The 27516-nt window shown below is 48.7% G+C and overlaps 1 protein-coding gene across 7 annotated transcripts; it reads left to right on the forward strand.

Annotated features, from left to right (window-relative positions):
- The first annotated feature begins 6414 nt into the window (after positions 1-6414).
- Positions 6415-27499, forward strand: SMARCC2 (SWI/SNF related BAF chromatin remodeling complex subunit C2). Of its 7 annotated transcripts, XM_080662193.1 has the most exons (30): positions 6416-6605; positions 8498-8617; positions 9255-9340; positions 9752-9833; positions 9933-10025; positions 10642-10711; positions 10939-11008; positions 12212-12287; positions 12452-12583; positions 12689-12804; positions 13118-13242; positions 14801-14860; positions 15008-15045; positions 15318-15448; positions 15727-15798; positions 18197-18310; positions 18758-18911; positions 19585-19677; positions 19983-20102; positions 20195-20257; positions 20595-20853; positions 21320-21481; positions 21733-21803; positions 22019-22154; positions 22233-22399; positions 23120-23254; positions 24468-24849; positions 25191-25274; positions 25551-25616; positions 26139-27499. In XM_080662193.1, exons 1-30 carry the CDS (start codon positions 6495-6497, stop codon positions 26213-26215), a joined length of 3465 nt encoding a protein of 1154 aa, XP_080518319.1. In that variant the 5' UTR covers positions 6416-6494; the 3' UTR covers positions 26216-27499. The 7 variants fall into 7 exon arrangements, with proteins under 7 accessions (XP_080518316.1, XP_080518317.1, XP_080518318.1 ...); XM_080662190.1 differs by having other exon boundaries at positions 6415-6605; positions 25191-25616; XM_080662191.1 differs by having other exon boundaries at positions 6415-6605; positions 19986-20102; positions 25191-25616.
- Positions 27500-27516: the final 17 nt, after the last annotated feature.

Below are 27516 nucleotides of genomic sequence, written 5' to 3' on the forward strand. Positions count from 1 at the left end.
ATTGATATACTTCTCTCACATTGATGTTTCTCTTTGTCTTTCCCTTTCTCTTCTACTCTCCCTAAAAATCAACGGAAAAATAACCTCGGGTGAAGATTAACAACAAAAAAGTAATTCTGAAGTAGTGAATCATTTAAATGTGGCCCATAAACTAGCTACATTTCTGTGAAGGAGTTCCGGAAATATTTTGTATAATGGCAGCATTCCTGAAGCAAGTGTCAGTTGACATAATTTCAGCTCAGGTCCTCTAATGATTTGCTTGACTGGATAAAATGCAGAGATCCAAGCCTCTTAACATTTGGAACAAGTCAACAACTTGGAGGGTATAATATTAAACTGTTGTGTGTTAGATCCCCACACATTAGCTTTCTAGTCACATAAAATCAACTGATACTTACCTGGCAGGGGAGATACCATGATCACGAAGATGGTTTTCCCAGGGCGAGTCTTAGCCATTGCACTATGGATGTGCTGACCCCTGTGATTTCCCCAAATGTGGGAAACTCGACTGCATAATTTGTGGTGGTGGAGAACTGCGTTCACATTCTTACCATGGCCAAAAAAAAAAGGAACTTTGATTAAGATCTAAGAATTTGTAGCTGAAAAAAATCAGTATGCCCAGCCAATGTGGCTCAGTGGTTGAGTGCCAACCCATGAACCAGGAGTTCACGGTACAATTCTCCATCAGGGCACATGCTGGGGTTCCAAGCTCAATCCCCAGCAGATGGCATGCCAATCAATGCTGATGTTTCAATGATGTGTCTATCTCTCCCTTCCTCTCTAAAATCAATAAAAAAATTTTAAAAAATCAGTATAGGATGGCATTAGCCGGTCATCTTACCTAATAATAGACAAACATGTAAATTGACTGTACCTCTGCTACGCCCACAGCCAATCATAGTGAGTATGCAAATTAACCCAACAAAGATGGAAGGTTAATTTGCATATGCAGGCGTGGAGCGGCTGGGAGGGGCGGGATGCCTGCTATGAAGGGGAGGAGGGACGGCGGAGGGAGCTACAGAAGCGGTGCTCCCATCAGAAGCAAGGACTTGCCGGCTTCTGGGCGTCTGGGAGTGAAACCAGGGGAAGGAAGGCCTATTCTTGCACAAATATCGTGCAATGGGCCTCTAGTTGGTTATAAAGTGATAAAGTGAAGAGGCAGGTCATAGCTGGTTTGGCTCAGTGGATAGGCTCTCAGACTGAAGGGTCCCAGGTTAGATTCCAGTCTTGATCACTGGCCTGATTAGGGTGTATGCTGGAGGCAACCAGTTGATGTGTCTCACATCAATGTTTCTCTCTCTGTGTCTTTCAACCTTCCTTCCACTCTCTAAAAATCAATGGAAAGCCCTAACTGGTTTGGCTCAGTGGATAGAGCATCCCAGGTTCAATTCTGGTCAAGGGCACATGCCAAGGTTGTGGACCAATCCCCAATAGAGCCCTCATGCAGGAGGCAGCTGATCAATGATTCTCATCATTGATGTTTCTATCCCTCTACCTTCCTCAATCAACAACTACAATATATATATATATATATATATATATATATATATATATATATATATATATATATATATATAGATACACACACACACACACACACACTAGTGGCCTGGTGCACAGATTTGTGCACACTGAAAAGAAATTAATTAGAAAAAAGATTTTTAATATTGCTATTCGTCCTTTCTCTATAATAGAAGTGTCAACCAATTTCACAGTCTACAATGACATCAAAACACACGCATGTGATTGGCGCCAGCGAGAGCTTTATATGTATGGTGCATGCATGAGTCAACTTAGCCTTTTATAGATATAGAATAAACTTGCTTAATTAGACCTGCTTTCTGATGTAAACTTTTCTAGCCCAGTGAAGCACCCCAACTTCTCTCTCTGACATTTTTTTTCTCTCCAGCCCATCATTCATCAGGAAGGGAGAGGGGAGAAAGAGATAGAAACATCAATGATGAAGGAGAATCATTGATCAGCTGCCCCCTGCACGCCCCCCCCCCCCCAGGGATTGAGCTGGCAACCCCAGGCATGTACCCTTGACCAGAATCGAACCCAGGACCCTTCAGTCCACAGGCTGAGGCTCTATCCACTGAGCCAAACCAGCTAGGGCAAACCTTACTTTACTTGTTGATCAAACAGTGTTCTAACAGCGATTTTCAACTAGTATGCCTCAAGAATTTTTTTCAATATATTTTTATTGATTCCAGGAAGAGAGACAGAAACATCAGTGGTGAGAGAGAATCATTGATTAGCTGCCTCCTGCACTTCCCCTACTGGGGATGGAGCCCGCAACCTGAATATGTGCCCCTGACCAGAACCCTTCAGTCCACGGGCCAATGCTCTATCCATGGAGCCAAACTGGCTATAGCTTTCAAGAATTTTTAAACCTGACTATTTAGTCAAAGGGCACTGACCTCTTATGCCTTAGATTGTCAATGAAAATAAAAAATGACAACAGCCAACACAACAATAACCATTTGGTGTGAATGAATCAAAATTGTACCTTCTTTTTTGGTTAGATCAGCCAAAAACATTTTCTTAGTGTGCCGTAGAATTTTAGTCATTAGTTGATGTGTGCCACGAGATGAAAAAGGTTGAAAATCGCTGTTCTAAGAGAAAAAACGAGTACAGTGTCTCTGAAGCCCATTAAGAAATCAATGGTTTCAAACATAGCAAAGATTTCTACCACAGGGTTGTTAAGATAATATGAAGCTGGAGGCAGAGGGTATGCATTTTTTTTTATTAAGGTATTATATGTGTACATATCTTACCATCCCCCCCGCCCCCGCAGAGGGTATGCATTTTATTCAAAAAAATAAAAGGAAGTAAAAAACAATGTGGTGGTTCGTGTCAGGTGTAGTTTTGTTCTGAATTAAAGAAGGATTGATCCATTATAAAAAATAAAGCCCTAACCGGTTTGGCTCAGTGGATAGAGTGTGAGTCTGCGGACTGAAGGGTCCCAGGTTCCATTCTGGTCAGGGGCATGTACCTTGGTTGTGGGCACATCCCCGGTAGGGGGTGTGCAGGAGGCAGCTGATCCATGTTTCTCTCTCATCGATGTTTCTAACTCTCTGTCCCTCTCCCTTCCTCTCTGTGAAAAATCAATAGAATATATTTATAAATAAATAAATAAAAATTTTAAAAAAGAAGACTGATCCAGCAGAGTAGGAGAAGTTGAACATATTATGGAAGGGTACTTATAGAAGGTTCCTTAGGAGATTGAAATGAGTGGGACTGCAAGCCTAGGTGAGAAGGAAATTTAAGGGCAGATAAGCAAGGCCAAATACCAAACCAGAAGAAACTATAGAATGCCAGTGGGTAGAATGTAAAAATGGTGAGGGGGAGGGAGGTCTGATTATGCAACGCAAAGAAAGAGAGAGGATTTGTTGGGATAAAAGGAGAAGGATGAAAGAATTGGGGATGGGTGGCTGTGGGGATGGTAACAATTTGAACTTATCTACTACTGTTCATGAGAATTTGAAGCCTCGGCCTCTCACCCCGGAAAGTTACAAGGGAAGCATTTGAGAGTGGATTCCTAAGTACCAAAGAACCTCTGCCAGTTTCTCATTCTCAGTCCAGATCCTCCATTTTATAAAACCATGGAGCCTTCTTCCTTTCACAACATAGTTGTCGGTTGCCCTCTGCTGGTCAATAGTGGTCTTGGCTCTCCAGATATTTAAATCTGGGAGCATGCGCAAAATGGGATTCAGTAGGAAGCCAAGTACTGAATCTGTTAGGTAGTATTACAGTATATATTTGATCACATCTACTTGTAAGACTTAGTAGAGTAGATACAAATAAAATACAATCCTAAATCCCAAGAAGCTTATAGTACAGTCTGAGTGAAGACTAAAACATGTACACATAACCACTGTAAAAAGCATCCATTTACTCAATAAAAAAAGTTTTTTTTTTATTGAAGAGCTTATAGGTGCCAAGAGTTTATATTCTACAGAAGAAACAATCCACATAATAAGATTAGGGCATAGGACATGGTGGGCGACAGGTGATTAGAGAACTGACATTTAAGTGGAGACTTAGTAGAAGGTGAGGATAAGAAAGATTATTTCAGGCAGAGAACAGCATGAACATGGACAAATACTCTACCAAGAACTAATAATGCCAGTGGATGGAAGTAGGAAATATGGAAGAGTGGTGAGAGAAAAGAGATCAAAAGCAGCTATGGAGAGCTGTTTTTTTAAAATATATTTTTATTGATTTCAGAGAGGAAGGGAGAGGGCGAGAGAGATGGAAACATCAATGATTAGAGAACCATTGATCGGTTTGTCTCTTGCACACTCGGGCATGTGCCCTTGACCGGAATCAAACCCGCAACTCTTCAGGCTGCAGGCCGACACTCTATCCACTGAGCCAAGCCAGCTAGGGCAGCTGTGGGAAGTTTTAATGTTTCCGGCTACAGTGTGCAGGCTGTAGCACAGCTTTACATATAACTCATGTAATTCTCACAAGTACCCCTACTTTCCAAATGAAGGCTCCAGCTAGTGGTGGGTCCAGTCTGCACTTGACCCTGAGAAAAGCGGACAGATTTGAGACATATATTTTCTTCTATAATTTGTAAAAATTAATTTTTGCAGACGTGTATTAAAGGAGATTCCTTGCATGCCATCTAATGAATGGTGGTGGTAGACTGATAGGTTCCATCTGGAGTAATTAAGAGCCTCAAGGAGGAAGAGCAAACCAGTGTATAGCATGGAAAGTGATTATAGTGGGGGTGGGGAGGAGACAGTGGTGTGGCAAGCGTGGGAAGAACAGCATGAGCAATGGTATGAACCCCTGGTCCTTTGGGGATCCTTCTTGGAGAAGATGGTGCTGTGCAAATGAAATACAAAAAGAACATCTTCCCCAAGTATCTTAGATATTCCTCACAATCAGAAATTGGGGGGTAGGAAGAACTGAGTGAGGTGAGTACAGGTTAGAGAAGAGATGATTCCCTATCTTGGCTAATATATGGAGAATTTAGAACAGTACCTGGCACATAATGAGCACTCAATAAAAAGTGATAGTTATCCCACACTAGCTCCAGCTAGATCTGCGTTATTTGTTTCAATAGGCTACTCCCCCAAGCCCTGTGGTACTTGAGGTGCACCTCTTCAAGGAAATCCAAATGAGAGCATGCCCTGTTTCCTGGGTGTTCATTTGTAATCAGACCTACCAGACATGACTTCTGGTCACCAAATCCAGAGGTGCCCTCTTTTCCTGGAAACTCCAGTTTTGACTATTATAACACAACAGGTATTCACATTCCCAAACAAAACTTAAGTCTTCTTCAAATCCTTCGCTGTTCCCTACCAAAAGCATGAAACAATGTCAAAGTTCAGCTAGCAAACCTGAAGTTACAGAATTCTGAAAGTGCCTCGTATTCTAGCAGCCGATATGGCTGTGGATAACAAGCTCCCGAGATCACCCCATTCCCTCAAATCCAAGGGAGAACGACCTTCCGGCTTCTATTTCTGAGGCAGAAAGGTAAGTGCACGAAAGACATGTGCGAAAACAAGGGATTTCCTTTACACGGCTTGAAGGGGAGGGAAAAAAAAGCGGCCGTCACGAACAGGATTCGAACCTGTGCGGGGAAACCCCATTGGATTTCGAGTCCAACGCCTTAACCACTCGGCCACCGTGACTCCCAAAACTGCAGTCCGCTTCGCGCTTACAGAAGGAGTCCGCCTGACGGGGAAGCGGGATGCCGATTCAGACACACACCCGCTGACCGCGCGCCCCCTCCCCCGGCTCACCTCTCTTCTGTGCCACTCAAAGGGAAACAGTCGGAGGGACCGGGGGACCCAGGTTAGGAGGGCCACCCACCCAGCGAAGATTCAGGGTCTCAAGGAGCGCAAAGCTATTTAGGAGGCTGTATTGCCGCGGCGTTGCCTGCAAAGGAAGCAGTTGGAGGGAAGGGGCTGGCCTCGAGGGTAGGCGGCCCGGGGACCCCTCGGATTGAGGAGTGAGAAGGGTGCTGGGTCGAGGCATTAGGGGTGGGGAGACTCGGGAAGACTTTACAAGGGCAACTCCTGGAGACGGATGAAAGGCAGGGACATCTTGGGGAAAGGGGTCTGGAGCTCCTAGTATTGGGCTCCGAGGAGCTAGGAATGTACGAGGTGACGGCCACGGGAGCAGGGGCGCCTCCGGCCACGGGCGTCCCCTTGGGGTAGAGAGGAGCCACTTCCCGGGCTGAGAGGCAAAAAAGGAAAAGGTTCAGAGCGACCTCAGGAGAGGGCGCCGGCCAGGAAGCAGCCACCTCTCCTAGGCTCCCGCCGCCGCCTCCGGGGAGGCTGCCGGGGTCGGTCCCGCGCCCGGCGCCCGGCGCCGCCGCGCCCGGCCGGCCGGCAGGGGTCGCTGCGCGGCCCGGGACCCAGGCGGCGGGAGGCGGCGGCCGCGGCGGCGGGAGGCGGGCGGAGGAGGCGGAGGAGGCGGGAGCTGAGCGGAGCGGAGCGGGGCGGGCGGCGGCGGCGGGGCCCGAGCCCGAGAAGATGGCGGTGCGGAAGAAGGACGGCGGCCCCAACGTGAAGTACTACGAGGCCGCGGACACAGTGACCCAGTTCGACAACGTGCGGCTCTGGCTCGGCAAGAACTACAAGAAGGTACGCGGGCAGGGCCGCGCGGGCCGGGGGCGGGACAAAGGGACCGGGCCCCGCAGCGCCAGGGCTCCTGCCCCCTCCGGCGGCTGCGGGCCCCAGTGCAGCCCCCGCGCGCCCTCGGGCCCGCGCCGCCCCGCAACGCCCGGCCGCCCCCCTCTGGCCTCGGATTGCATCCCCCGCCTCCACGGCTGCGCCCTCTGCTCCGTGTTTTCCTCCCCTGCTCCGCGGGCCCCGGTGCCAGCAGCCCACCCTCTTTTCCGGGAGAGACGGCGGGGGTCCCCCCGCCCCCGCGGCGTGCCCGCCACAGTGCGCGCCAGAGCTCTCCACGGACCAGGTACCAGCCGGCCTGAGGCCTCCCTGGCGCTTTGTGTTCGTTCAGAAAGCAGGAGGGTAAACAGCCTCGGAGCAGGCCCTGGGCTACTTCATCAGCCTGAACAAGGCCCCCCACCTGGAGATCACCTGTCTCTCCCCCCCGCCCCCCGCCAAGGGGCAGCAGAACCTCAGAGAGCCACGGGGTTGGAGTTCCTGGGCAGCGACCCCTTCCCACGCCATTCCTCAGCTTCACAATGAAGTCACCCACAACCTGGCCTTGACTGGCCTGGGTTTGGGGTTCAGAGTCTAGGCCACGCTTTATATCCCTAGTCCCCCACCCCCTAACTGGAGATGTTAAGGTACTGAACAAAGGGTTGAAGAAGCCTTACCTGTCTCTTCTACTGAACCTCTTCCTGGTGGTGTCTTTGTCTTTAGGCCTGTTGAAAGGAACACCTAAACATATGGCTTTTCTCCAGAGCCTGTCTTCTCTCTGCTCCCAGAGAGGGGTCTCCCTGGCTGTCCTTCAGCTCTCGGTTCTTCCTGCCCAGCTTTGCAGCCTGTCAGAGTGTGATGAGTGGTTGAGGAGAACGCCCCTCTGGTCCTGGTCATGAGCCTGTCCGGCTCAGGGCTCTGGGTCTAGGGTCCTGACAAACAGCTGCGGGGTCTGTGCCTTGTCTGCACCTCCGCCTGGGGCTCTGGTTCCCAGGCTCCTACCTTTGACCTTTTGAAAGGGAGATCAATCTAGGGGCTTAGTCTCTAGCCCTGGGGAGATGGACAGCCTGTGACCTGGCTCAGCTTTCCAGCTCTTAGCTCTTTGTCACTTACCTTTTCCTTCAAGGATCTCTTTACACCTCCCACTGCGAAGGAGCACTCTGCTCTGTGATTAGGGTTGAGGAAACAGGGGTCAAAAGGTAAAGAGAAAGCCTGCTGGCTCAGATCTAAATTAGAACAGAAGGCGAGGATGCTAGGTAGCATAGCGTGCGGATTTTTAAGAATGCCCAGGGTTCCTTGCCTCAGCTAAGGTTTCCTCAGAAAAGACAGATGCAGTCTTGCTCTTTCCCACTAGGCTAGGTGGTAGCTGGTCCTTCCCATGTCGGAGGGCCTGCGAAGAAGACGTTTGTGCCCTGTTCCCAGCAGAAGCAGAATGCACAAGCTCGCTCTGTGCCCATGCTTACCCTCTCGGTCTGTTCGCTCTACCTCACTTTCTTAAGCCACATGACACGGCGAATCTTGGCCTTCCACAAAGTTACCCCAAGAAATGCACTGTTGTCTCACTTAGAGCCTCAAAGGTATTGCTTTCCTGGCCTGAACTCAAGGAGTCTTCAGAATTTTACAACCCTCAGGGTAGAGATCCAATGTCAGGGTCTACCTGGGCTGGGGCAGCACAATTGCAACTTCCTGGTGAGGGGCGTAGAGGGTCTGTCTCCCTTCTGCCATTTTCTTTATAGAAACTAGACATGTGGGGGAAGAAGACACAATTTTCTCTGCCCCAGACGTTTCCAGAGCTCCTGGGGAAGAAATAGGGAAGTGGTGGACAGTTTATCTGGGGTCTATTTTTCTTTTCTTTCCCTCTGTTTCCCCAGTATATACAAGCTGAACCACCCACCAACAAGTCCCTGTCTAGCCTGGTTGTACAGTTGCTACAATTTCAGGAAGAAGTTTTTGGCAAACATGTCAGCAATGCACCGCTCACTAAACTGCCGGTGAGTGCAAAATCCAGGGGATGGATCCTCAAAACTGGGGAAGGCGTTGTTTTGTTCTTTAGGGGGAGAGGGGTTTTGTAAATTTCATAATTTTTAAATTTGGGTAATTTTTTTACCATCCCTACCCCTGGTGAGGATATTGATGCCTTGGCCTAGTCCCCAACTTACCATTCCCTTTGTCTTAGTAATACTTTGTGCAACAGGTTATTTCGGAGTGTGTGAGCTCAGTGCATGAAACTCTCATGGCATGGTTAGAAGGGGATGAGATTTTGATTTGCACGGGCTTGTGTTCAAATCCTGGCTCTGTCACTTGATGTCTCTGTGACTTGGCCAAGCAATTTACAGCCTTTGCATCTCGGTTCCTTCATCTCTAGATAGGATTAACATGACTACACTATGGCCATTCTGTAATGGTCAGTGAGGTAGCCCAGTAAGTGCTTGGCACAAAGTGGGGCTTTGTGAATTTTTGTTTCTTTCTCTTCCCTCTTCTAGACTACATGATACAATGGCACAGGGGTTAAAGAATTCCAGCTTTGAGAGGGTGATCACTTTAGCATGGGATTTTGTGAAAGGATTAAGTAATAAGAGAATTTAGGATGTAACTCTTACATGCTTCTTCCCTGTCTTAATTTTGTAGATCAAATGTTTCCTAGATTTCAAAGCAGGAGGCTCCCTGTGCCACATACTTGCAGCTGCCTACAAATTCAAGAGTGACCAGGGATGGTGAGATGCCCTCTCTTGATGCTTTTTATATGTTGTTTAGAGGGATTTTCCTGGGGTAAATTTTTCCTCGGGGTCTTTCTGGGGTGGCAGAGCTTAAGTAGACATTTTGCTAGGTCAGAAATATGGCTGGGAGTCAGAGCCAAAATAGTCTCCAAGACTGAGTGTGTCTGTGTGCATCAGTGTGTGTATTGTAGAGGAAAAGGGGTTCTTAGGTTGGCATCTCAAACTTTGCTTTGTCCTTTGGACTCAGTACAGAGTGAGTTGAGATCAGTAAACCCCAGATTCTAGGCAGTTTTGACAATAGCCGTGAACGGGATTGCCTCCTAGTTTCCCATGTTAAAAAGTCATGTACCCTAATCTGATCCCCTGGCCTCAGCTATACCACTCACTGGATTATTGCCTCTTCACAAGGCGGCGTTACGACTTCCAGAACCCATCACGCATGGACCGCAACGTGGAAATGTTCATGACCATCGAGAAGTCCTTGGTGCAGGTACTGGTCAGGAACCTGCCCCCCTTTCATCTGCCTTCCCTCAGCAGGAATCCAAACACTCCCCTGTAATCTCACTCCATCTACTTCTTCTCCCCACAGAATAATTGCCTGTCTCGACCAAACATTTTTCTGTGCCCCGAAATTGAACCCAAACTACTAGGGAAATTAAAGGACATTATCAAGAGACACCAGGTGAGTGGGCGGGTCAGGAGAGGTTTTGGAAACTCCATGACCCTCTTCCTGATGTTTCCATTCAATAAATAGCCCTGAGGGGCCATGTCTTCTGCTGCAGAGGTGCCTCTACCTACTTGGAAAATGACTAGACTTGAAGCCTTGGGCCACTCTTTCTCTGTCTGCTCCTCCCATTTCCCAGTCTGGACAGGTTTGGGTCACTGTTCCTAGAGACTATCTTTGTCTGGGGGAAAGCTTTTACTTTCACTGAACTAGAGATGGCCTGAGTTCAGAGAAATGAAATCTTTACCCTTTGGAACTCTAGCATAGCAAGCATATGTCATTGCTAAAGACACACCGTCAACTTTACAGTTCCCATGTGTCGATTATTTATTCAGAGAGATTATCTGTAGCAGTTTTTAATTACTTGACTTTTCTCCATTATTAGCACAATCCCAGCTATTTTCCTCCGCCATTCAGCTAGTGTGTGCTCAGTAGAGAGGGCCACTCACTTTAGTACCATTCTGAGAAAATATGATTAGGAAGGCAGATCTGGGGTTAAATCTTATTTGGGCTCATTTATACTGATGAGTGATTTAGAGGGGAGTACATTTGCCTCCTTTTTTGTGCCATCCAGGGAACGGTCACTGAGGATAGGAACAGCGCATCCCATGTTGTGTATCCAGTCCCAGGGAACCTGGAAGAAGGTGAGAGCTGGCTTTCCTGGGCACCTCAGTGAATGGCTTGGACTAGGAGGTGGAGGACAGCTCAGATCCCATGCGGTGCCTGGGCTTCTCTCTCCTTTCAACCCTAAACTCTCCTACCGTCTTACATTCCTGTCTACAGGTCCTCTGCTGCAACAGGAGTTGTATACAGAGTTACTTTTTTGTACCCCATTAGCTTATATCTCTCCCTGCTCTGTCTCTATCCCCAGAGGAATGGGTACGACCAGTCATGAAGAGGGATAAGCAGGTTCTTCTGCACTGGGGCTATTATCCTGACAGGTGAGGATGGGTTTGGGGACAGGTATAAGCACAAGAACCAGGTTGAGAAGTGCTAGAACATCTAGCAAAGCAACAGGGAGTGATTTGGAGATGTGTAGATATAGATATTTTTTTCTTCACTTTATTATCTTTAGGGGTTATTTTAGGGTTGTTGTTTTTTTTAGGTTTGTTAATTTGTTCTCCTCTCTTCTATTATGTGAATCTCCTATCTTGGGGGAGGTTGATATTTATTGGACCAGACTTAGGCTAAAAAAATTGGGGCTTTACATGCAAAATGGTTATTCCAGTATAATTTTTGATAAGTAAATATTAGAAACAATCTAATTGTTTAATGGTGAGGAAATGTTTCAGCCATTTATATATCTATTTAGTGGGCTATTATACAGCTTTTACTTATTTTTAAATATGTTTTTATTGATTTTTAGAGAGAGAGAGAAAGGGAGAGGGATACAGAGATAGAAACATCGATGAGAGAAACATCATGAATTGGCTGCTTCCTGCATACCCCCCACTGGGAATTGAGCCCAACACCCAGGCATGTGCCCTGACTGGGAATCTAACCAGGGATCTCCTGGTTCATGGGTGGACACTCAACCACAGAGCCACACTGGCAGGGCTATACAGCCTTTAAATTTATAGAAATAACATGGATAATTTGCTAAATGGATATTAACTGCAAAAAGAAGGATATAAAATAACTCCAGTATCATTGCAATTAGATTAAAACAAATTGTACCGAAAAAAGTTACTGGCCTAGCTGGCGTGGCTCAGTGGTTGACCATCAACCTATGAACCAAGAGGTCACGGTTCAGTTGCTGGTCAGGCCACATGCCCAGGTCAGGCTCACCTCCTCCCTTCTCCCATGCAGGAGGCAGCCAATCGGTGATTCTCCCTCCCTCTTCCTTCCACTCTGAAATCAATAAAAATACATATATTTTTTAAAGTTACTGGGAAAAAGCATATACTGAATGTCACAGGTAGTTGTGTTAGGGTGATCCTTTTTTACTTTTGAAATATTTTGTAATTGTTTTTATTGCTTTATAATGAAAAGATCCCAATATTAACTGGGGAAATAATTATACCAAAATAATAACCCAACAACACAGTGCTTTTCATACATGGAAAAGGTAAAAGATTTCCACTTTTCTTTTCCACAACTCTATCTTGTTGATTCTCTGCTTCACGATGAATTTCCCATGGCAGTTACGACACGTGGATCCCAGCCAGTGAAATTGAAGCGTCTGTGGAAGATGCTCCGACTCCCGAGAAGCCTAGGAAGGTGAGCTGCTCTGTTCCCACACTGCCCCAGAAAAGCAGTGCCAGCACCAGACCACGCTTTGGCGAGGAAGCAGCAGCATCTGTGCCCGTGGGCTTTCTGACGGGGCCCCAGACAGAGCTTTGGCTTCTAGGCTTCTCTTCCGCACAGTCTGCCTCTGTACTTAGGTTCATGCGAAGTGGATCCTGGACACAGACACCTTCAATGAATGGATGAACGAGGAAGACTATGAAGTAAATGATGACAAAAACCCTGTCTCCCGCCGAAAGAAGATTTCAGCCAAGACGTTGACAGATGAGGTGAAGTTTCCTATTCTTTCTTCTTGGAGCCATTAGCGTAAGTTTTGGAATAAGTCTTCACTGGAGATTATTGACTCACATTTGTCCCAATTCCCCAACCTGCAGGTGAACAGCCCAGATTCAGATCGACGGGACAAGAAGGGGGGGAACTATAAGAAGAGGAAGCGCTCCCCCTCTCCTTCACCAACCCCAGAAGCTAAGAAGAAAAATGCTAAGAAAGGGTATGCCAGCCCCTCGCCTGCCCCCACCCTCGCTGATCTCTCCAAACCTTCCCGTGACCGCCCGACCCTAGGCCTACTCCTCTTTAGCTGCCTAGCTGTTAGTTCTCATCCCAGCCACTAGTGAACTCAAAGAGAGCTTTACCTCCAGATGAAAGCCTGCGCCACTTCCCATTATTCTGAGGTGATTGGTTTCTGTTTTTGCTCAGTTCTGCCCCTTGGGGTTCTCTCTTGCTTCCTGTCCCTTGAACTTGAACTTCCAGGGACTCCTTATCCAAGGGTGACTAGGTTCTCTTTCACTCCCTTTCCTTCCCAGTCCCTCAACACCTTACACCAAGTCCAAGCGTGGCCACAGAGAGGAGGAGCAAGAAGACCTAACAAAGGACATGGATGAGCCCTCACCGGTCCCCAATGTGGAAGAGGTGACATTGCCCAAAACAGGTATGGGCTGGGCCTGCTCCTGGCCTGCCTGCCCTGCCCCTACTCTTGGAAACCCCCTGAGTGGCCGATTTCCTAGGCCCAGTGCCAGGTCTAGAGGTTCTTTCCATCACCATGGACCATCCTCTAACTTCACATCCATAACTACTAGTAAGTTGTGGACTGTGTTTTGTGCTTGACAGTAGCTGTCTCCATATTCTGTTTTTTTGTTAGTTGTTTTTCGATTGATCGATTTTAGAGAGAGAATCGTCAATTATTTTCCACTTATTTACGCATTCATTATTTGATTCCTGTATGTGCCCTGACCGGGAATCAAACCCACAACCTTAGCATATCGGGTCGACGCCTTAACCAACTGAGCAAACCCCGTCCATAAAATATATTTGAGCACAAATTACATACATGAACTGTTACACCACTCCTTTTAGAACATTATAAAACACATGCAGACATTATTTAGGAATGGGAAAAGGGAAAGGATAAGATTAAAAGACAAATACAAAGAGAAGTTCTGATATTCTCTGGCTGAATTCTAGTGGGCCATCTTGTGCATCCTGTGTGAGAACCTCACGTTGGAGACACTGCTCTTCAGTACTGTTATAGTCTGCGTTCTAGAGACTAGTCCCAGGTATATTTCAAGAGTGGAGTAAAGAGGGCCACGAGAGAGGAGTTCCGGCTCCCACCCCCTAATCGATCAGAGCAGCTCTCCTCTCTGTCCGTGTTTTCTCCTGAGCTTTCATGTATGAATTCAGTTGAGGAAAGTGTCCTCTGCTTTCAAAAATATTTAAGATCTGGGGGAGGGTGGGCGGGTAGGAAGAGAGCAACCAAAGAACTTGAATGCATTTATGCAGAACCCATGGACACAGACAACAGGGTGGTGAAGGCCTGGGGCGGGGCTGGGGGGTGGGCCTAGAAGAGGTCAATGGGGGAAAATGGGGGCCATATGGAATACTTTCAACAATAAAGATTTTTTTTTTAAAGCAAGGAAAAAGAAAAAATATATTTAAGATCCAACCATTTCTCTGTAGAGTGATTTTGTCAGGCTCTGTCTCACTTTATTAAGAACTTACAGCCCTGGTGGATGTGGCTCAGTTGGTTGAGTGTTGTCTCATGCACTGAGGGGTCACCAGTTCAATTCCTTGTCGGGGCACATGCCCGGATTGGGAGCTTGATCCCCAGTTGATTTTGTGCTCTCACATTGATGTTTCTCTCTCCCTCTCCCTTCCTCCCTCTCTCCCTAAAATCAATAAAGACTTTTTTTAAAAAAAAGAACTTACATATAGGTGGATATAAGGTCCTAAAAGACAAATGGTATATGAATATTCATTGAGTAGAAAATGCTTCTCTATAGAAAAAAGTTAAATGAATTTTTGGTTGGAAAGAGGGCAAAATGGCAAGTGAGTTTCAAAACCTAGACTGATTGTGGCTGAAGGAAGTTACTGCATTTTGTGATCAGAAGGAGAAAGTTTTTGGAGAAAATGAGATCTTTAGAACTTAGCAGCAGAGAGGTGAGGGCCTGTTTAGGCAGAACCTGTCTGATAAAATGACTCTCTTCTGGCAGTCAACACTAAGAAGGACTCGGAGTCAGCCCCAGTCAAAGGAGGCACCATGACTGACTTGGGTAAGATGGGAAGCCTCGGGTTAGGGCAGTCAGAGCCCGATTCGGGGAGGCAGCTGTCACTTCCCCCCAGCCTGCCGGGGCTTTTCAGGAAGTAGGACTCGGCCCCTCGGGAGGCTTCAGTCTTCTATCTTGCTGTCTCTCTTTCAGATGAACAGGAGGATGAAAGCATGGAGACCACGGGCAAGGTGGAGCCAGTTTAGAGGGGCCCTACCTCTCTATGTGATTCTGATTTGTGATTATAAAGTTCCCTCTGCCCAGAACTTCCCTGCCCAGACATTTCCCCCCATGGACTAAGTCTACCTATTGCTCAAAACTGACCCTTTTCCAGTCCTGGGGCCCATTACTGTTCATCCCCACACCCATCTTCAGTGCCCACATTCCTGGGGTGTGGGAGAAGCAGGGGGTTGCTAGGGGCAACATGAGAATGCTGAGTGTCCAGCAGCCTCCATGTTCGTAGGATGAGGATGAAAACAGTACGGGGAACAAGGGGGAGCAGACCAAGAACCCGGACCTGCATGAGGACAATGTGACTGAACAGACCCACCACATCATCATTCCCAGCTATGCAGCCTGGTTTGATTATAATAGGTATTGTTGCTCAGCTTCTCACTAAACCCTTTTCTCCCCGCCTCCTGGGGTCAACATGTTGTTCCTTCTCCTGCCGCTAAATAAGTTATTTCTTCCTCAGTCAGTTAGACCGGGGTACACTTCCATTTTAGGGGAGCCCTGGGAGGAAGTTTTCCCCAAGCATCTGATTCCTTCCTGCTGTCTCCAGCTGTTTGCCTACCTCACCTTCTAGGCTTTTCCTCTCTGTGGGGCTCCATTGCTCCACTAGTGCCTTCTGAATGCACTGGCTTCTCTTGCAGTGTTCATGCCATTGAGCGGCGGGCTCTCCCTGAGTTCTTCAACGGCAAGAACAAGTCCAAGACTCCAGAAATGTAAGGACATCTCGGCTCATGAATCTCTTTCCCTCTCCCTGTCCCCACTCACTCTTCCTGATCCATCAACATCCTGTTTAGCAACCATTTCTTGAGTTCTTCCATGAGCCAGGCACTTGTGCAAGGCTTACCAAGACATGATCGCTGCCCTCAGCCCGGCACTGTGACCACGCAACATGCTCTCTAGGATTTGCCCAGTGGCCATATCAGCCTGCTCTTCTGTACAAAACAACTACCTGCTCCAGTTCCTCCATTTCTTTTAACAGGGTACAGAGCCTTTCAATCCTCAATTACTGATGTAGTCCAAAATGCAAACCTCCCTAGCATAGCTTTGACTAAAATGTCAGTGGCTGTTACCAGGCTGGTCCCTAAGAGTAGGTTTTGATAGATAAATGAGAGGGAAAACTATTAAGACCCACGTCTGTGAATTAAGGGATGGAGAAGGCTTTCTGGAGGGAAGTGTTAGGTCAAGTGCAGGCTTGGGGCTCAAAAGTCCTCATCTCCTTCAGGGTGTTGCCTCAGGCCAAACTTGCTTGGCTTTGGATGAGACTTGGCAAGCTTCTCTGGTTAGAGATGCTCCAGGATCACTATCATGATGAGATGGTGAGCCTGAGTGCTGAGCCAAGGTTCCCTGCGAACCCAGCGGGCTTGCTTCCCATCTGTTCCTCCGCTTCCCCTCGGGGGCGTCTTCCCTTCCTGCAGCCTGGTCTGCTTCGCTCCTCTTCTGGGACAGCAGTGTGTGGAGAAGCTCTCTTCAGGGGAAAAGGAAGTAGTGACCAGGTGACATGTGATCAACATGATTTTCAGGCAGGGTTGGAACTAGAACTATTCCACACTTTGCACTCTTTTTTTTTTAGTAGTTTTATGTTTTATTTTTTTATCTGGAGAGAAATCAAATTCACCAGGAAGAGAGAATCATAGATTTTTAGATCTGGAAGAAAGCTTATACGTTGCATAGTTCTCATCACATTAAAAACGTAACAACCTTGAGGCCTTTCAAGATGATGTGATTGGCAAAGGAAGGACACAAAGCTGTTTTTTTGGTGGCGAAGCAGTATTTGAAATCATGTGTCCTAACTTAACACTTTGCACTTTTGGCATAAAATAGTAAATGATGATGATTGTCTACCTTTATTGAGAGCTTACTGTCTCCCAGGCACAATCCTACAGACATTGACTAATTTAATCTCCACATCAGCTTTAGAGGAAGGTTAATTTCATCTCCACTTGACTGATTAGGAAACTGATGTTTAGAGGGGTTAAGTTACGTGCTTAAAGTCAAACAGCTAGTAAGTAGTAAAAACGAGATCTGAATCCTTTAGTCTGGGTCATGGCCTCAAACTTTACACTATACTATACAACAGCTATCTATCATTTTTCAAGCTGTACTAGACCTTCACAGACCTTTCTAAGCTTCAACAGACACTTCACTTTATAGATGGGGAAAATTTAAGTGTCTTGCCCGAGGCCATCATGGTAGAACTGGGATTTTAGCTTTTCCACATTCAAAACATATTCTTTGCTGACTAGTAGGATACATGGATTTGGACCTCCCTTTACCATATGCATTTGGAAATAAGGACTTCTTGTTTTACCTTTTGATTCCTTTTTTTTTTTTTTTTTTTAATATATTTCTTTATTGATTTCAGAGAGGAAGGGAGAAGGAGAGAGAAATAGAAACATCAATGATGAGAGAGAATCATTGATTGGCTGCCTCCTGCACGCCCCCCACTGGGGATCGAGCCCGCAACCCAGGCATGTGCCCTTGGCCGGAATCGAACCTGGGACCCCTCGGTCCGCAGACCGATGCTCTATCCACTGAGCCAAGCCGGCTAGGGCACCTTTTGATTCCTTACTTAAAAGTTGGTGAATCACCTTCAAGGACAGCCAAGGACATAATTTACTGAACTAAAACCCCATCAAGGAAAACGCCAGAACTGCTTGAGCCCCTGGCGCCTAGCACAGTGGTCGGCAAACTCATTAGTCAACAGAGCCAAATATCAACAGTACAACGATTGAAATTTCTTTTGAGAGCCAAATTTTTTAAACTTAAACTTCTTCTAACGCCACTTCTTCAAAATAGACTCGCCCAGGCTGAAAACCGACTTCTGCACATGGGCCACGAAGTTTCAATCGCACTGTAAGTGCGCGCCCACGCGTGGTATTTTGTGGAAGAGCCACACTCAAGGGGCCAAAGAGCCGCATGTGGCTCGCGAGCCGCAGTTTGCCGACCACTGGCCTAGCACATAGTAGCCCCACGTTGTTTACTGAGTCAAATTGTCAACTCCTTTTATCTTGGTCACACAGGAGGAGTCATTTCCTCCTTTATCACTTTCCTACCCTTCAGCCGGCAACAGACATTTATTTTTCTACCTCATTGTTCATCTCTCCTTCTAAGCTACCTGGCCTATCGAAACTTCATGATTGACACTTACCGGCTGAACCCCCAAGAGTATCTCACCTCTACCGCCTGCCGCAGGAACCTGGCAGGTGATGTCTGTGCCATCATGAGGTGGGTTTTGCAGCTGAGAGGAAGGGGTATGTCAGGATGTCTGCCCACAGATGTCTCTTGGCAGAAATAGAGATGCCAGCAAGGAACATAGGGGAATGAGCAGGAAAAAACACCTCTAGAGAGATGTGAGGTGAGGTTCAGGTTCGGGGTGGGAGCGACTTGATGAATGGCAGTGGTACCCCTTGAAGTGTGGAAGAAAGGAGAGAGTCTTGTTTTGATTTTACTGGCTGTCCAAGAGGAGATGTTGAGCAGGTGGATGAATATGAAGAGAGGTCCTGACTGGAGATGTAGACTTGGCATTTAGGTGGTGGGAGGAGAGGAGATTTCCCAGGAAGGAGAATGAGCAGAAAAAAGAGGGCGGGAGAGGGAGCTTTAGGCCACCTCTGCCCTCAGCTCTCCTCATGCAGCTTTCTGGTTGCCCGTGACCCTGTTTCTGTCTCCTCCCAGGGTCCATGCCTTCCTAGAGCAGTGGGGTCTTATAAACTACCAGGTGGATGCTGAGAGTCGACCAACCCCAATGGGACCTCCACCCACCTCTCACTTCCACGTCTTAGCGGACACGCCCTCAGGGCTGGTGCCTCTGCAACCCAAGACCCCACAGGTAGGGTGAGGTGCTGGAGGGATGGTGGGGGGGGGGAAATTGGGCTTCTTTGGACTTCTCTTTTTCTGGTTTTTTAGGGAAATGGTTCAGGAGTGTTTTGAGGCTTCTTCCTTTTCCATGGGACGCACAGGGCGACAGGAATCAGCCCCAGGTGTTTAGCAACCTCTCTCAGCCTCTGTACCTAAGACTGCGAGGACTTGCTGAGGGAGAAGAGATGTTCCTTGTCCTCAAGGAGCAGACAGACTAATGTAGGGGACGGAACAGATAGAGAAAAAAGGCTTAAAATTCAGCCACATGAAGTTTTTTAGCTTTGTCATGCTTCCAACATTTTTTCATTTTTGACTCATAATTATTATCACTTCCATTTTTCCACTTCCATTTCATACATTACAAAAATTAAGAGGAGAAAGGTTATGTGGCTTGCCCAAGGTCACTGAGTACTAAATCTAGAACTAGAACCTAATTGTCCAGCTCCTAAGAAAATCTGTAAAGACATATGTGAATATAAGTGCATATCATGCCAGCTACAGACCTAATTAGCCATTAAGGGAACATGGAACAGTGGCATGAATGCCCCAGAGCTGCGGACCACCCAGGATTTGGTCTTGAGGCCTCTAGGGCCTTGGCCTGGTGTTCCTGCCCAGCCTCCATGACGTCAAGCTCTGTCCCCCAGGGCCGCCAGGTTGATGCTGATACCAAGGCTGGGCGCAAGGGCAAAGAGCTGGATGACCTGGTGCCAGAGACCACTAAGGGCAAGCCAGAGCTGGTAGGTGGGGCGTAGACCCTGCTGGGCTTCTTATTTGCCCCTTTATTTGGAGGCCCCTGCCCGGGAAGGAGAGATAAGAACAGAGGAGCTACAGCAGTGAGGGAGGAAGTCCCGCCCAGGGGTGTCCCTGACTTTGGGGAGAAAGCTCCTTCTGTCTGTTTCTCTCTCTCTCTCTCTCTCTCTCTCTCTCCCTCTCTCTCTCTCCCTCTCTCTCTCTATCTCTATCTCTCTCTCTATCTTTCTCTCTCTGCCCCTGGTTCCTGGTGGTCATTTGAACTCACCTCTTTCTCTCGCTCCACAAATAGCAGACCTCTGCTTCCCAACAAATGCTCAACTTCCCTGACAAAGGCAAAGAGAAACCAACAGACATGCAGAACTTTGGGCTACGCACAGACATGTATACAAAGAAGAACGTTCCCTCCAAGGTATGGAAATGTGGGGTGACTCAGGGCCTGAGCACCCTCACTCCTCAGAGGTCGAGGCCCCTCTGGCTGACCCGCCTGTCTTTCCCCTGCAGAGCAAAGCTGCAGCCAGTGCCACGCGCGAGTGGACGGAGCAGGAGACCCTGCTGCTGCTGGAGGTAATTGGGGCGAGGAAAAGAGAGGCCTGCACAACAGAAGTGGCTGGGTGCCTGCGCACTCGTGAGCGGGGCAGCGTGATCTTGCCCTCAGTCTCTCTCCTTCCCGATGCCTGTCGCACCTGCCCTAGGCAACAGCTCCAGGCCAGAGATTTGGGCCATTTCCTTAACGCCATATCCTTTCTTAGTGCTACCTGGAAGTTCCTTTTGGACCCAGCAGAGTACACAAATACCACAAACAGAGAGCTTTGAAGCCAGCTATCCTTAGTAAGATGGGGGGAGTTGATCTTCAAGGAAAGTGGCTAAGTAAGCGAAGTTGTGTCTCCACCACCACCACCAGGCTCTGGAAATGTACAAAGACGACTGGAACAAAGTGTCTGAGCATGTGGGAAGCCGCACGCAGGACGAGTGCATCTTGCATTTTCTTCGACTTCCCATTGAAGACCCGTACCTGGAGGACTCGGAGGCCTCTCTGGGCCCCCTGGCCTACCAGCCCATCCCTTTCAGTCAGTCAGGCAACCCCGTCATGAGCACTGTCGCCTTCCTGGCCTCCGTCGTCGATCCGCGAGTCGCCTCTGCTGCTGCAAAGTCGGCTTTAGGTAATGTGGAGGGTTCCTGGCCTTCTTAGTTTGCATTTTTTGTTTGTTTGTTTAAACATATTTTTATTGATTTTAGAGAGGAAAGGAGAGGGAGAGAGAGATAGAATCATCAATGATGAGAGAGAATCATTGATCAGCTGCCTCCTTCACGCCCTCAACTGGGGATTGAACCCACAACCGGGCATGTACCCTGACCAGGAATTGAACCCTGACCTCCTGGTTTATAAGTTGACGCTCAAACACTGAGCCACACCAGCTGGGCTTAGTTTTCGTTTGAAGGACTAGTTACTCAGACCTTGAGACCCTCTCAAGTATGGCTGCCTTATTGGCCTTGTCTTCTGCTGGCATCAGCTCAGGCACCTGTCTGGCTCCATGTTGGTCTGGATGGAGAGATGGGATTTCACCGGGGTGGCCAGAACTGCCTGCCTGCCCCCACTCCCATCCTCATCCTCTCTGGATCTTGCAGAGGAGTTCTCTAAAATGAAGGAAGAGGTGCCCACAGCCTTGGTGGAGGCCCATGTTCGGAAAGTGGAGGAAGCAGCCAAAGTGACAGGCAAGGCGGACCCAGCCTTCGGTCTGGAAAGTAGTGGTATTGCCGGAACCACCTCTGATGAGCCTGAGCGGATTGGTAAGGCTGGCAAGTTCCCAGATTTCTCCCCTTCCACGTTGCTTCCCTATGCCATCCCTGCTTCGGTTGGCCTCCGAGCACAAGACGAATGGGAGATTGGTGGGGGTTTTATTTTCCCCAGGACTTTACCTTAGGGACCATGGCTCCCTATTGATCCTCTCACTAAGATTTTGGCTAGGAGACGGGGCTGTGGGAAAAATGCTGTAAAGACAGACTCTGTATCAGCCACTTACCATTTCCTCTTCCCACAGGCCCAGAGGAGAGCGGGACTGACGAGGCGCGGGCGGAGGGCCAGGCCGCAGAGGAGAAGAAGGAGCCCAAGGTATAGCTGGATTGACCTGGGCTGGGGAGCTGGGCGTGGGGTGGCAGCATGGTGATGGGGAGCTGGCTTAGTCCAGCTCAGGCAAGAGATGGCTAGGCTTCTCCTGGAGCCAAACTACCTCCCAAGTAAGAGGTGTAAATTCATTTCCCAGTCCAGACCCTATGTGAGAACCAGTCACCCTGATATCCTCTACTTTTCTTTCCCTGGGGCTTCAGGAACCCCGAGAAGGAGTTGGGGCTGTGGAGGAAGAAGCAAAAGAGAAGACTAGCGAGGCTCCCAAGAAGGATGAAGAGAAAGGGAAAGAAGGCGACAGCGAGAAGGAGTCAGAGAAGAGTGATGGGGACCCCATAGGTGAGCCTCCCAGCAGGGTGGTTAAGTTCAGGAGAGAGAAGGGAGGCTGTAGGACTAACAGCCCTGTTCCTGGCCCAGTTGACCCTGAGAAGGACAAGGAGCCAAAGGAGGGGCAGGAGGAAGTGCTGAAGGAAGTGGTGGAGTCGGAGGGGGAAAGGAAGACCAAGGTGGAGAGGGACATCGGTGAGGGCAATCTCTCCACCGCTGCTGCCGCTGCACTGGCCGCCGCCGCTGTGAAGGCCAAGGTGAGGGCCAGAGACCCAGAAAACCCAAGGGGGAGATGCCCTTCTCTGACCTCACTTCACCTGGAGGAAATCCTTCCTTATCCCTTGAATAATGCTGCCCATTTCCTTTTTCTTTTGATCCTAAGAGGGAGGGTTGGTCATCACTGTTCTAAGTTTTTTTAAGCTTTGATTATTTGATTAGAGGCCCGGTGCATGGATTTGTGCACCAGAGGGGTCCCTCGGCCTGGCCTGCGCCCTCTTGCAACCCGGGACTCCTCGGGGGATGTCGGACTGCCGGTTACAGCCCGATCCCTGCAGGCCAGGCCGAGAGACCCCACTGGTACATGAATCTGTGCACTGGACCTCTAGTATGCATATAAGATCTTTAGTTAATTTCTTCCTGCGCTTCCCCTTCCCCCCTTTCCTCTGAGATTCATCAGGCTCTTCCATGTTTCCAAGCTTGTGCATTGAGCATCTGCCCCTGGTGGTCATTGCACATCATAGCTACTGGTCAAATAGTCGAATGGTTACTTAGGTTTTTATATATATAGATTATTTGACCTTGTCTTATCCTTTGCCACACTTGATTTTTCTTCATGTTCTTTTAAAAATACCGAACCTATTTTACTCTCTGGCTGTGACCACAGCAAGTTGTTTCTTAAAACCTGCCACCTTTCTCTGCCCCAGAATGTCTTCCATTGGGTCTTCCCACTGACATGCCTTCCACGCCTCCTTCCCTAGCACTTGGCTGCTGTTGAGGAGAGGAAAATCAAATCTCTGGTGGCCCTGCTAGTGGAGACCCAGATGAAAAAGTTGGAGATCAAACTCCGGCACTTTGAGGAGCTGGAGACGATCATGGACCGGGAGCGAGAAGCAGTGAGTAATGTTCCCTAGGGGTTCAGCAGAGCCCAGGGGCGCCACCTTGATGCTGAGTTGTGCGTCAGTTGAGGACGGGGCATCGGGGAGAGGAGAGCAACAGAGCAGAAAGCCTGAGATGGACAGGGCTCCAAAGCAAGAGTGGAACAGCCCAAGCCAGGGCAGGGGGAGCCAGCCCCAGGTAGTTAAGGACAAGTGGCCCACAGGTGAAGCCTGGAGGCTGCGGTGCCGCACAATGTCAGCTCCTCCATGGGGCAGAGATCCTAGTTGGTTTTTGATCAGCATCTCCAGGTCCTTGAACAGTGCTTGGCCCATAGTAAACTCTCAGTAAGTATTTATTGAGGGATTGAACAAATTTAAGGCATGATGAGAGGGTAGAGGCTTCAGATCCAGGAGATGAACTTGAAAAGGGGATGGGATAGGTAAGCTATGGACCACTTTGTCTTTGAGAAGTTGTAAAAAGAAAGAGAAGAGCCCTAGCCTGTTTGGCTCATTGGATAGAGCGTTGGTCCTGGGTTCAATTCTAGTCAAGGGCATATGCCCGGGTTGCTGGCTCAGTCCACAGGAGGCAGTCAATCAGTGATTGTCTCTCATCATTGATGTTTCTATCTCTCCTTCTCCCTTTCTCTCTGAAATAAATAAAAACATTTTAAAAAGAAAAGAAAGAAAAAACAGGGCCCCTGCCCTCAGAGAATTTACAGTTTAATTAGAGTCATCAAATATATATGGTATGGAGACATCAAAAAACAGTTAATGCTTAAAGTACCTGACAAATTCAAATTAAGAGATTTCAAATCAAGTATATAAGTCCTGAGGCAATAACAGAATCAAGGCCAAAAGCTCAGAGGCTAGTGAATTGATCTAAGATGGCTCCCTAAGAATGATGAGTTTTTAGCCAATTTTTAAGGAAGAAAAGAACATGAATTGACAGGAGGACTGGAAAGGTTTTCCAAATTAATGACAAAGTGCAAAGCTCTGGAGCTGAAATCAGCAAGGGCTATCCCCCAGATTAACACCATTGCAGTGAGAAGCTGTGAGGGCAGCGAGAAGATGGGGGAGGGGAAAGGGGAGGGGATGCTGAAGCACTGATTTAGTTTTGATGTGGGGAACCACCGGAATGAGAGGCTGGGTTTGTCAGAAAATAAAGCAGGGGGAAGGTGTTTGCTTTGGGATCTTCTGAACACGGGTGACAGAACTCAATTGGCACCGGCAGCTGGAGTATCAGAGGCAGCAGCTCCTGGCCGACAGGCAAGCCTTCCACATGGAGCAGCTGAAGTATGCGGAGATGCGGGCTAGGCAGCAGCACTTCCAACAAATGCACCAGCAGCAGCAGCAGCCACCACCAGCCCTGCCCCCAGGCTCCCAGCCCATCCCACCTACAGGCACTGCTGGGCCACCCACAGTTCATGGTTTGGCTATGGCTCCGGCCTCTGTGGCCCCTGCTCCTGCTAGCAGTGGGGTCCCTCCCGGAAGCTTGGGCCCCTCTGAACAGATTGGGCAGACAGTGTCAACTGCAGGGCCACAGCAGCAACAACCAGCCGGAGCCCCCCAACCTGGGGCAGTCCCACCAGGGGTACCACCCCCTGGACCCCATGGTAAGTGATGGGTTCTTGAACTCTTGCTGACCAGAGCGATCCAGGTGAGCGATCCAGGTGAACGTTCCAGGTCCCCTTGGAGGGGACACGTGGTAGGATTGGAGATAAAACTGGCCTCGGTTTCTACTGCTGGGCCCACCTCTGCTATATCCCTAAGCCAGCAGGGATCTTTCCCCAAACCCAGATCTTTGGAATTTTGCTCCAAGGATTTACCAGTAATTCTAGTGTCAGGAAAGGGAAGGTGGTGCCTAGGAGTGGCTAGATTATCCTCTCTATAAAAGTGAGTTGATAAGTGAGATTTTCTGTCTCTAATCATCTGGATCTCTCTTCTCTATTCCCAGGCCCCTCACCGTTCCCCAACCAACAAACTCCTCCCTCAATGATGCCAGGGGCAGTGCCAGGCAGCGGGCACCCAGGCGTGGCGGGTAATGCTCCTTTGGGTTTGCCTTTTGGCATGCCGCCTCCTCCTCCTCCTGCTCCATCCATCATCCCATTTGGTAGTCTAGCCGACTCCATCAGTATTAACCTTCCCCCTCCTCCTAACCTGCATGGGCATCACCACCATCTCCCGTTCGCCCCGGGCACTCTCCCCCCACCTAACCTGCCTGTGTCCATGGCGAACCCTCTACATCCTAACCTGCCGGCGACCACCACCATGCCATCTTCCTTGCCTCTCGGGCCGGGGCTCGGATCCGCCGCAGCCCAGAGCCCTGCCATTGTGGCAGCTGTTCAGGGCAACCTCCTGCCCAGTGCCAGCCCACTGCCAGGTGAGAAGGGTCCTGGAGGGGAGAAGGGTGCGGGGGAGGGGTCCACATGGGGAGAGGAGGGCAAGGGGGAAGGGCTCAGGTCCTCTTTGAGCGCTCTGGTAAAATTAGAATACAGGAGGAAGGGCCTCTGGCTGTCCTCCACCATTCCCCAGCCTGGCAGCTGCCACCTCTGGGATGACGTTGGGGCCTTTCACTGGTGGGCCATGGAGGAGTCCTGTGGCACAGAGCATCTCAGCTGTAAACTTGAAAAGCAGCTACCTGATTGCATGATGATTGGCACCCCCTTTGCTTGTCCCCATCATGCTCAGATGCCCCATTTAGGGTTCCCTTGGGGGCAGGAGGATGATTTCAGGTCTGTCACTTTTCCCAGTGTGAGGTGGGAGAGGTTGTTGGGAAAGGAAGTTGTATATTGTGGGTACCTCATTCATCTACCCACCCATTGCACGCCTTGCCCAGTTCTGTTTGTCCGTGGTGCCCTCTCTCCTGCTCACCCTAGCTGATTCATCTTCCCTTTCTCCACAGACCCAGGTACCCCCCTGCCTCCAGACCCCACAGCCCCGAGCCCAGGCACGGTCACCCCTGTGCCACCTCCACAGTGAGGAGCCAGCCAGACATCTCTCTCCCTCACCCCCCATGAAGATCAAGGTTCCAGGAACAGCCCTCCCCCACCACTGGGACTCTTCCCCAGCTGGAGAATTCATCACTACGTAAGGAAAGCACTTCCTGCCCCTCCACAGCCCCCACCAAAGCTCCTGTCAGGGGCTTGCATTTTTATATTGGATTATTCAAGGACTTCTGTTTAAAAGATCTTTATAATGTCTGGGAGGAAGGATAGGATGGGGATGTGCCCTCAAAGGAAGGACTGGGGGAAGGTATTTATACAAGGTTCTAATTAATCACTTCTAAGGGTACACCCCCTCAAAACGACTGCATTTTTTATGAATGAAAAAAATTAAGCCCTTTTAAAGGAAATAGATTTTTTTTTTTTAAGTTGCATTAGAGCTCCCTCCACCCATTTTAAAAAAAAATCCAACTTTTACATTTCTTGGAGGAGGGAGGTGACCATTTTAGGAAAGGATAATTAACATTCTGGAGAGAGCTCTGGGGATAAAATAGGGTGCAGAACCTGTCTCCTCCAGCCCCTCGGTAGTAACTAAGTCAACTCAGAACCCCCTCAGCCACCCACCCCGTTTATCCCTGCTAATCTCTCCTGCTGCTTCCTCAGTGTTGCTGTTTTAGGCCACCCCGGCTCAGCCAATGACCCATTTCCCTCTGAATGTCAGTTTTTGTGTTTTTAAGTCAGCGTTGTAGTTGATGTCAGCGTATGTGTACTTGGTGGGGAAACCTCTTATTGGAGATTCCTGTGGTAGATACAGAGGACGACAGGGCATTCGGGCTCTTCTTCCTCCCTGGGCTTTCTCAGTGGGCTCCTAGAGGACCTGGAGAGGGCAGCTAGAAGATGGAAAGTTTTAAAAACCTGAAGTTTTCAAAAAGCACTTAAGCACCTCTTTCTCATCCCCTAACCTCTTCCCTCCTCTACCAAGACCATCAGAACCTTGACTGGTAGCTAGGGTTTCCCTGGGATTTGGAGACAGTGGGGGTAGGGGTGCCCAACCTAGGTTAGTGCTGACCCCCAGCTTGCAGCTCAGCTCAGCTCCCCAGATTCCAGTGCCTCACATACCAGCTCTCCCCTCTTCATCCTCCATGTGCAGGCAAATGTGATTCCAGGCTCCCCACCAGTCCCTAGTCCCGCCCACCAGGCCCTTTGTTCCTCATGTTCCCATGTTTCTTCTCCTCTGCGTCTTGGCACCTTCCTTCTGTGCAAAAGTTTTCTGTAAATTTTCTTTTTTTCTTTCTTTTTTTTATAAATTAATTTGCTTTCAGTTTTATCTTGTGGATG

This window comes from Plecotus auritus (genome assembly GCF_963455305.1).
Source record: "Plecotus auritus genome assembly, chromosome: 3".
In the NCBI taxonomy this organism is placed as follows: Eukaryota; Metazoa; Chordata; class Mammalia; order Chiroptera; family Vespertilionidae; genus Plecotus; species Plecotus auritus.

Bases quoted from the DNA above. Each gene is read 5' to 3' on its own strand.
- SMARCC2 (XM_080662190.1), top strand. From the start codon at position 6,495: ATGGCGGTGCGGAAGAAGGACGGCGGCCCCAACGTGAAGTACTACGAG. The intron at 14,861-15,007 runs GTAAGATGGGAA...TCTCTCTTTCAG, and splicing joins AGGCACCATGACTGACTTGG to ATGAACAGGAGGATGAAAGC. The intron at 21,482-21,732 runs GTAAGGCTGGCA...CTCTTCCCACAG, and splicing joins TGATGAGCCTGAGCGGATTG to GCCCAGAGGAGAGCGGGACT.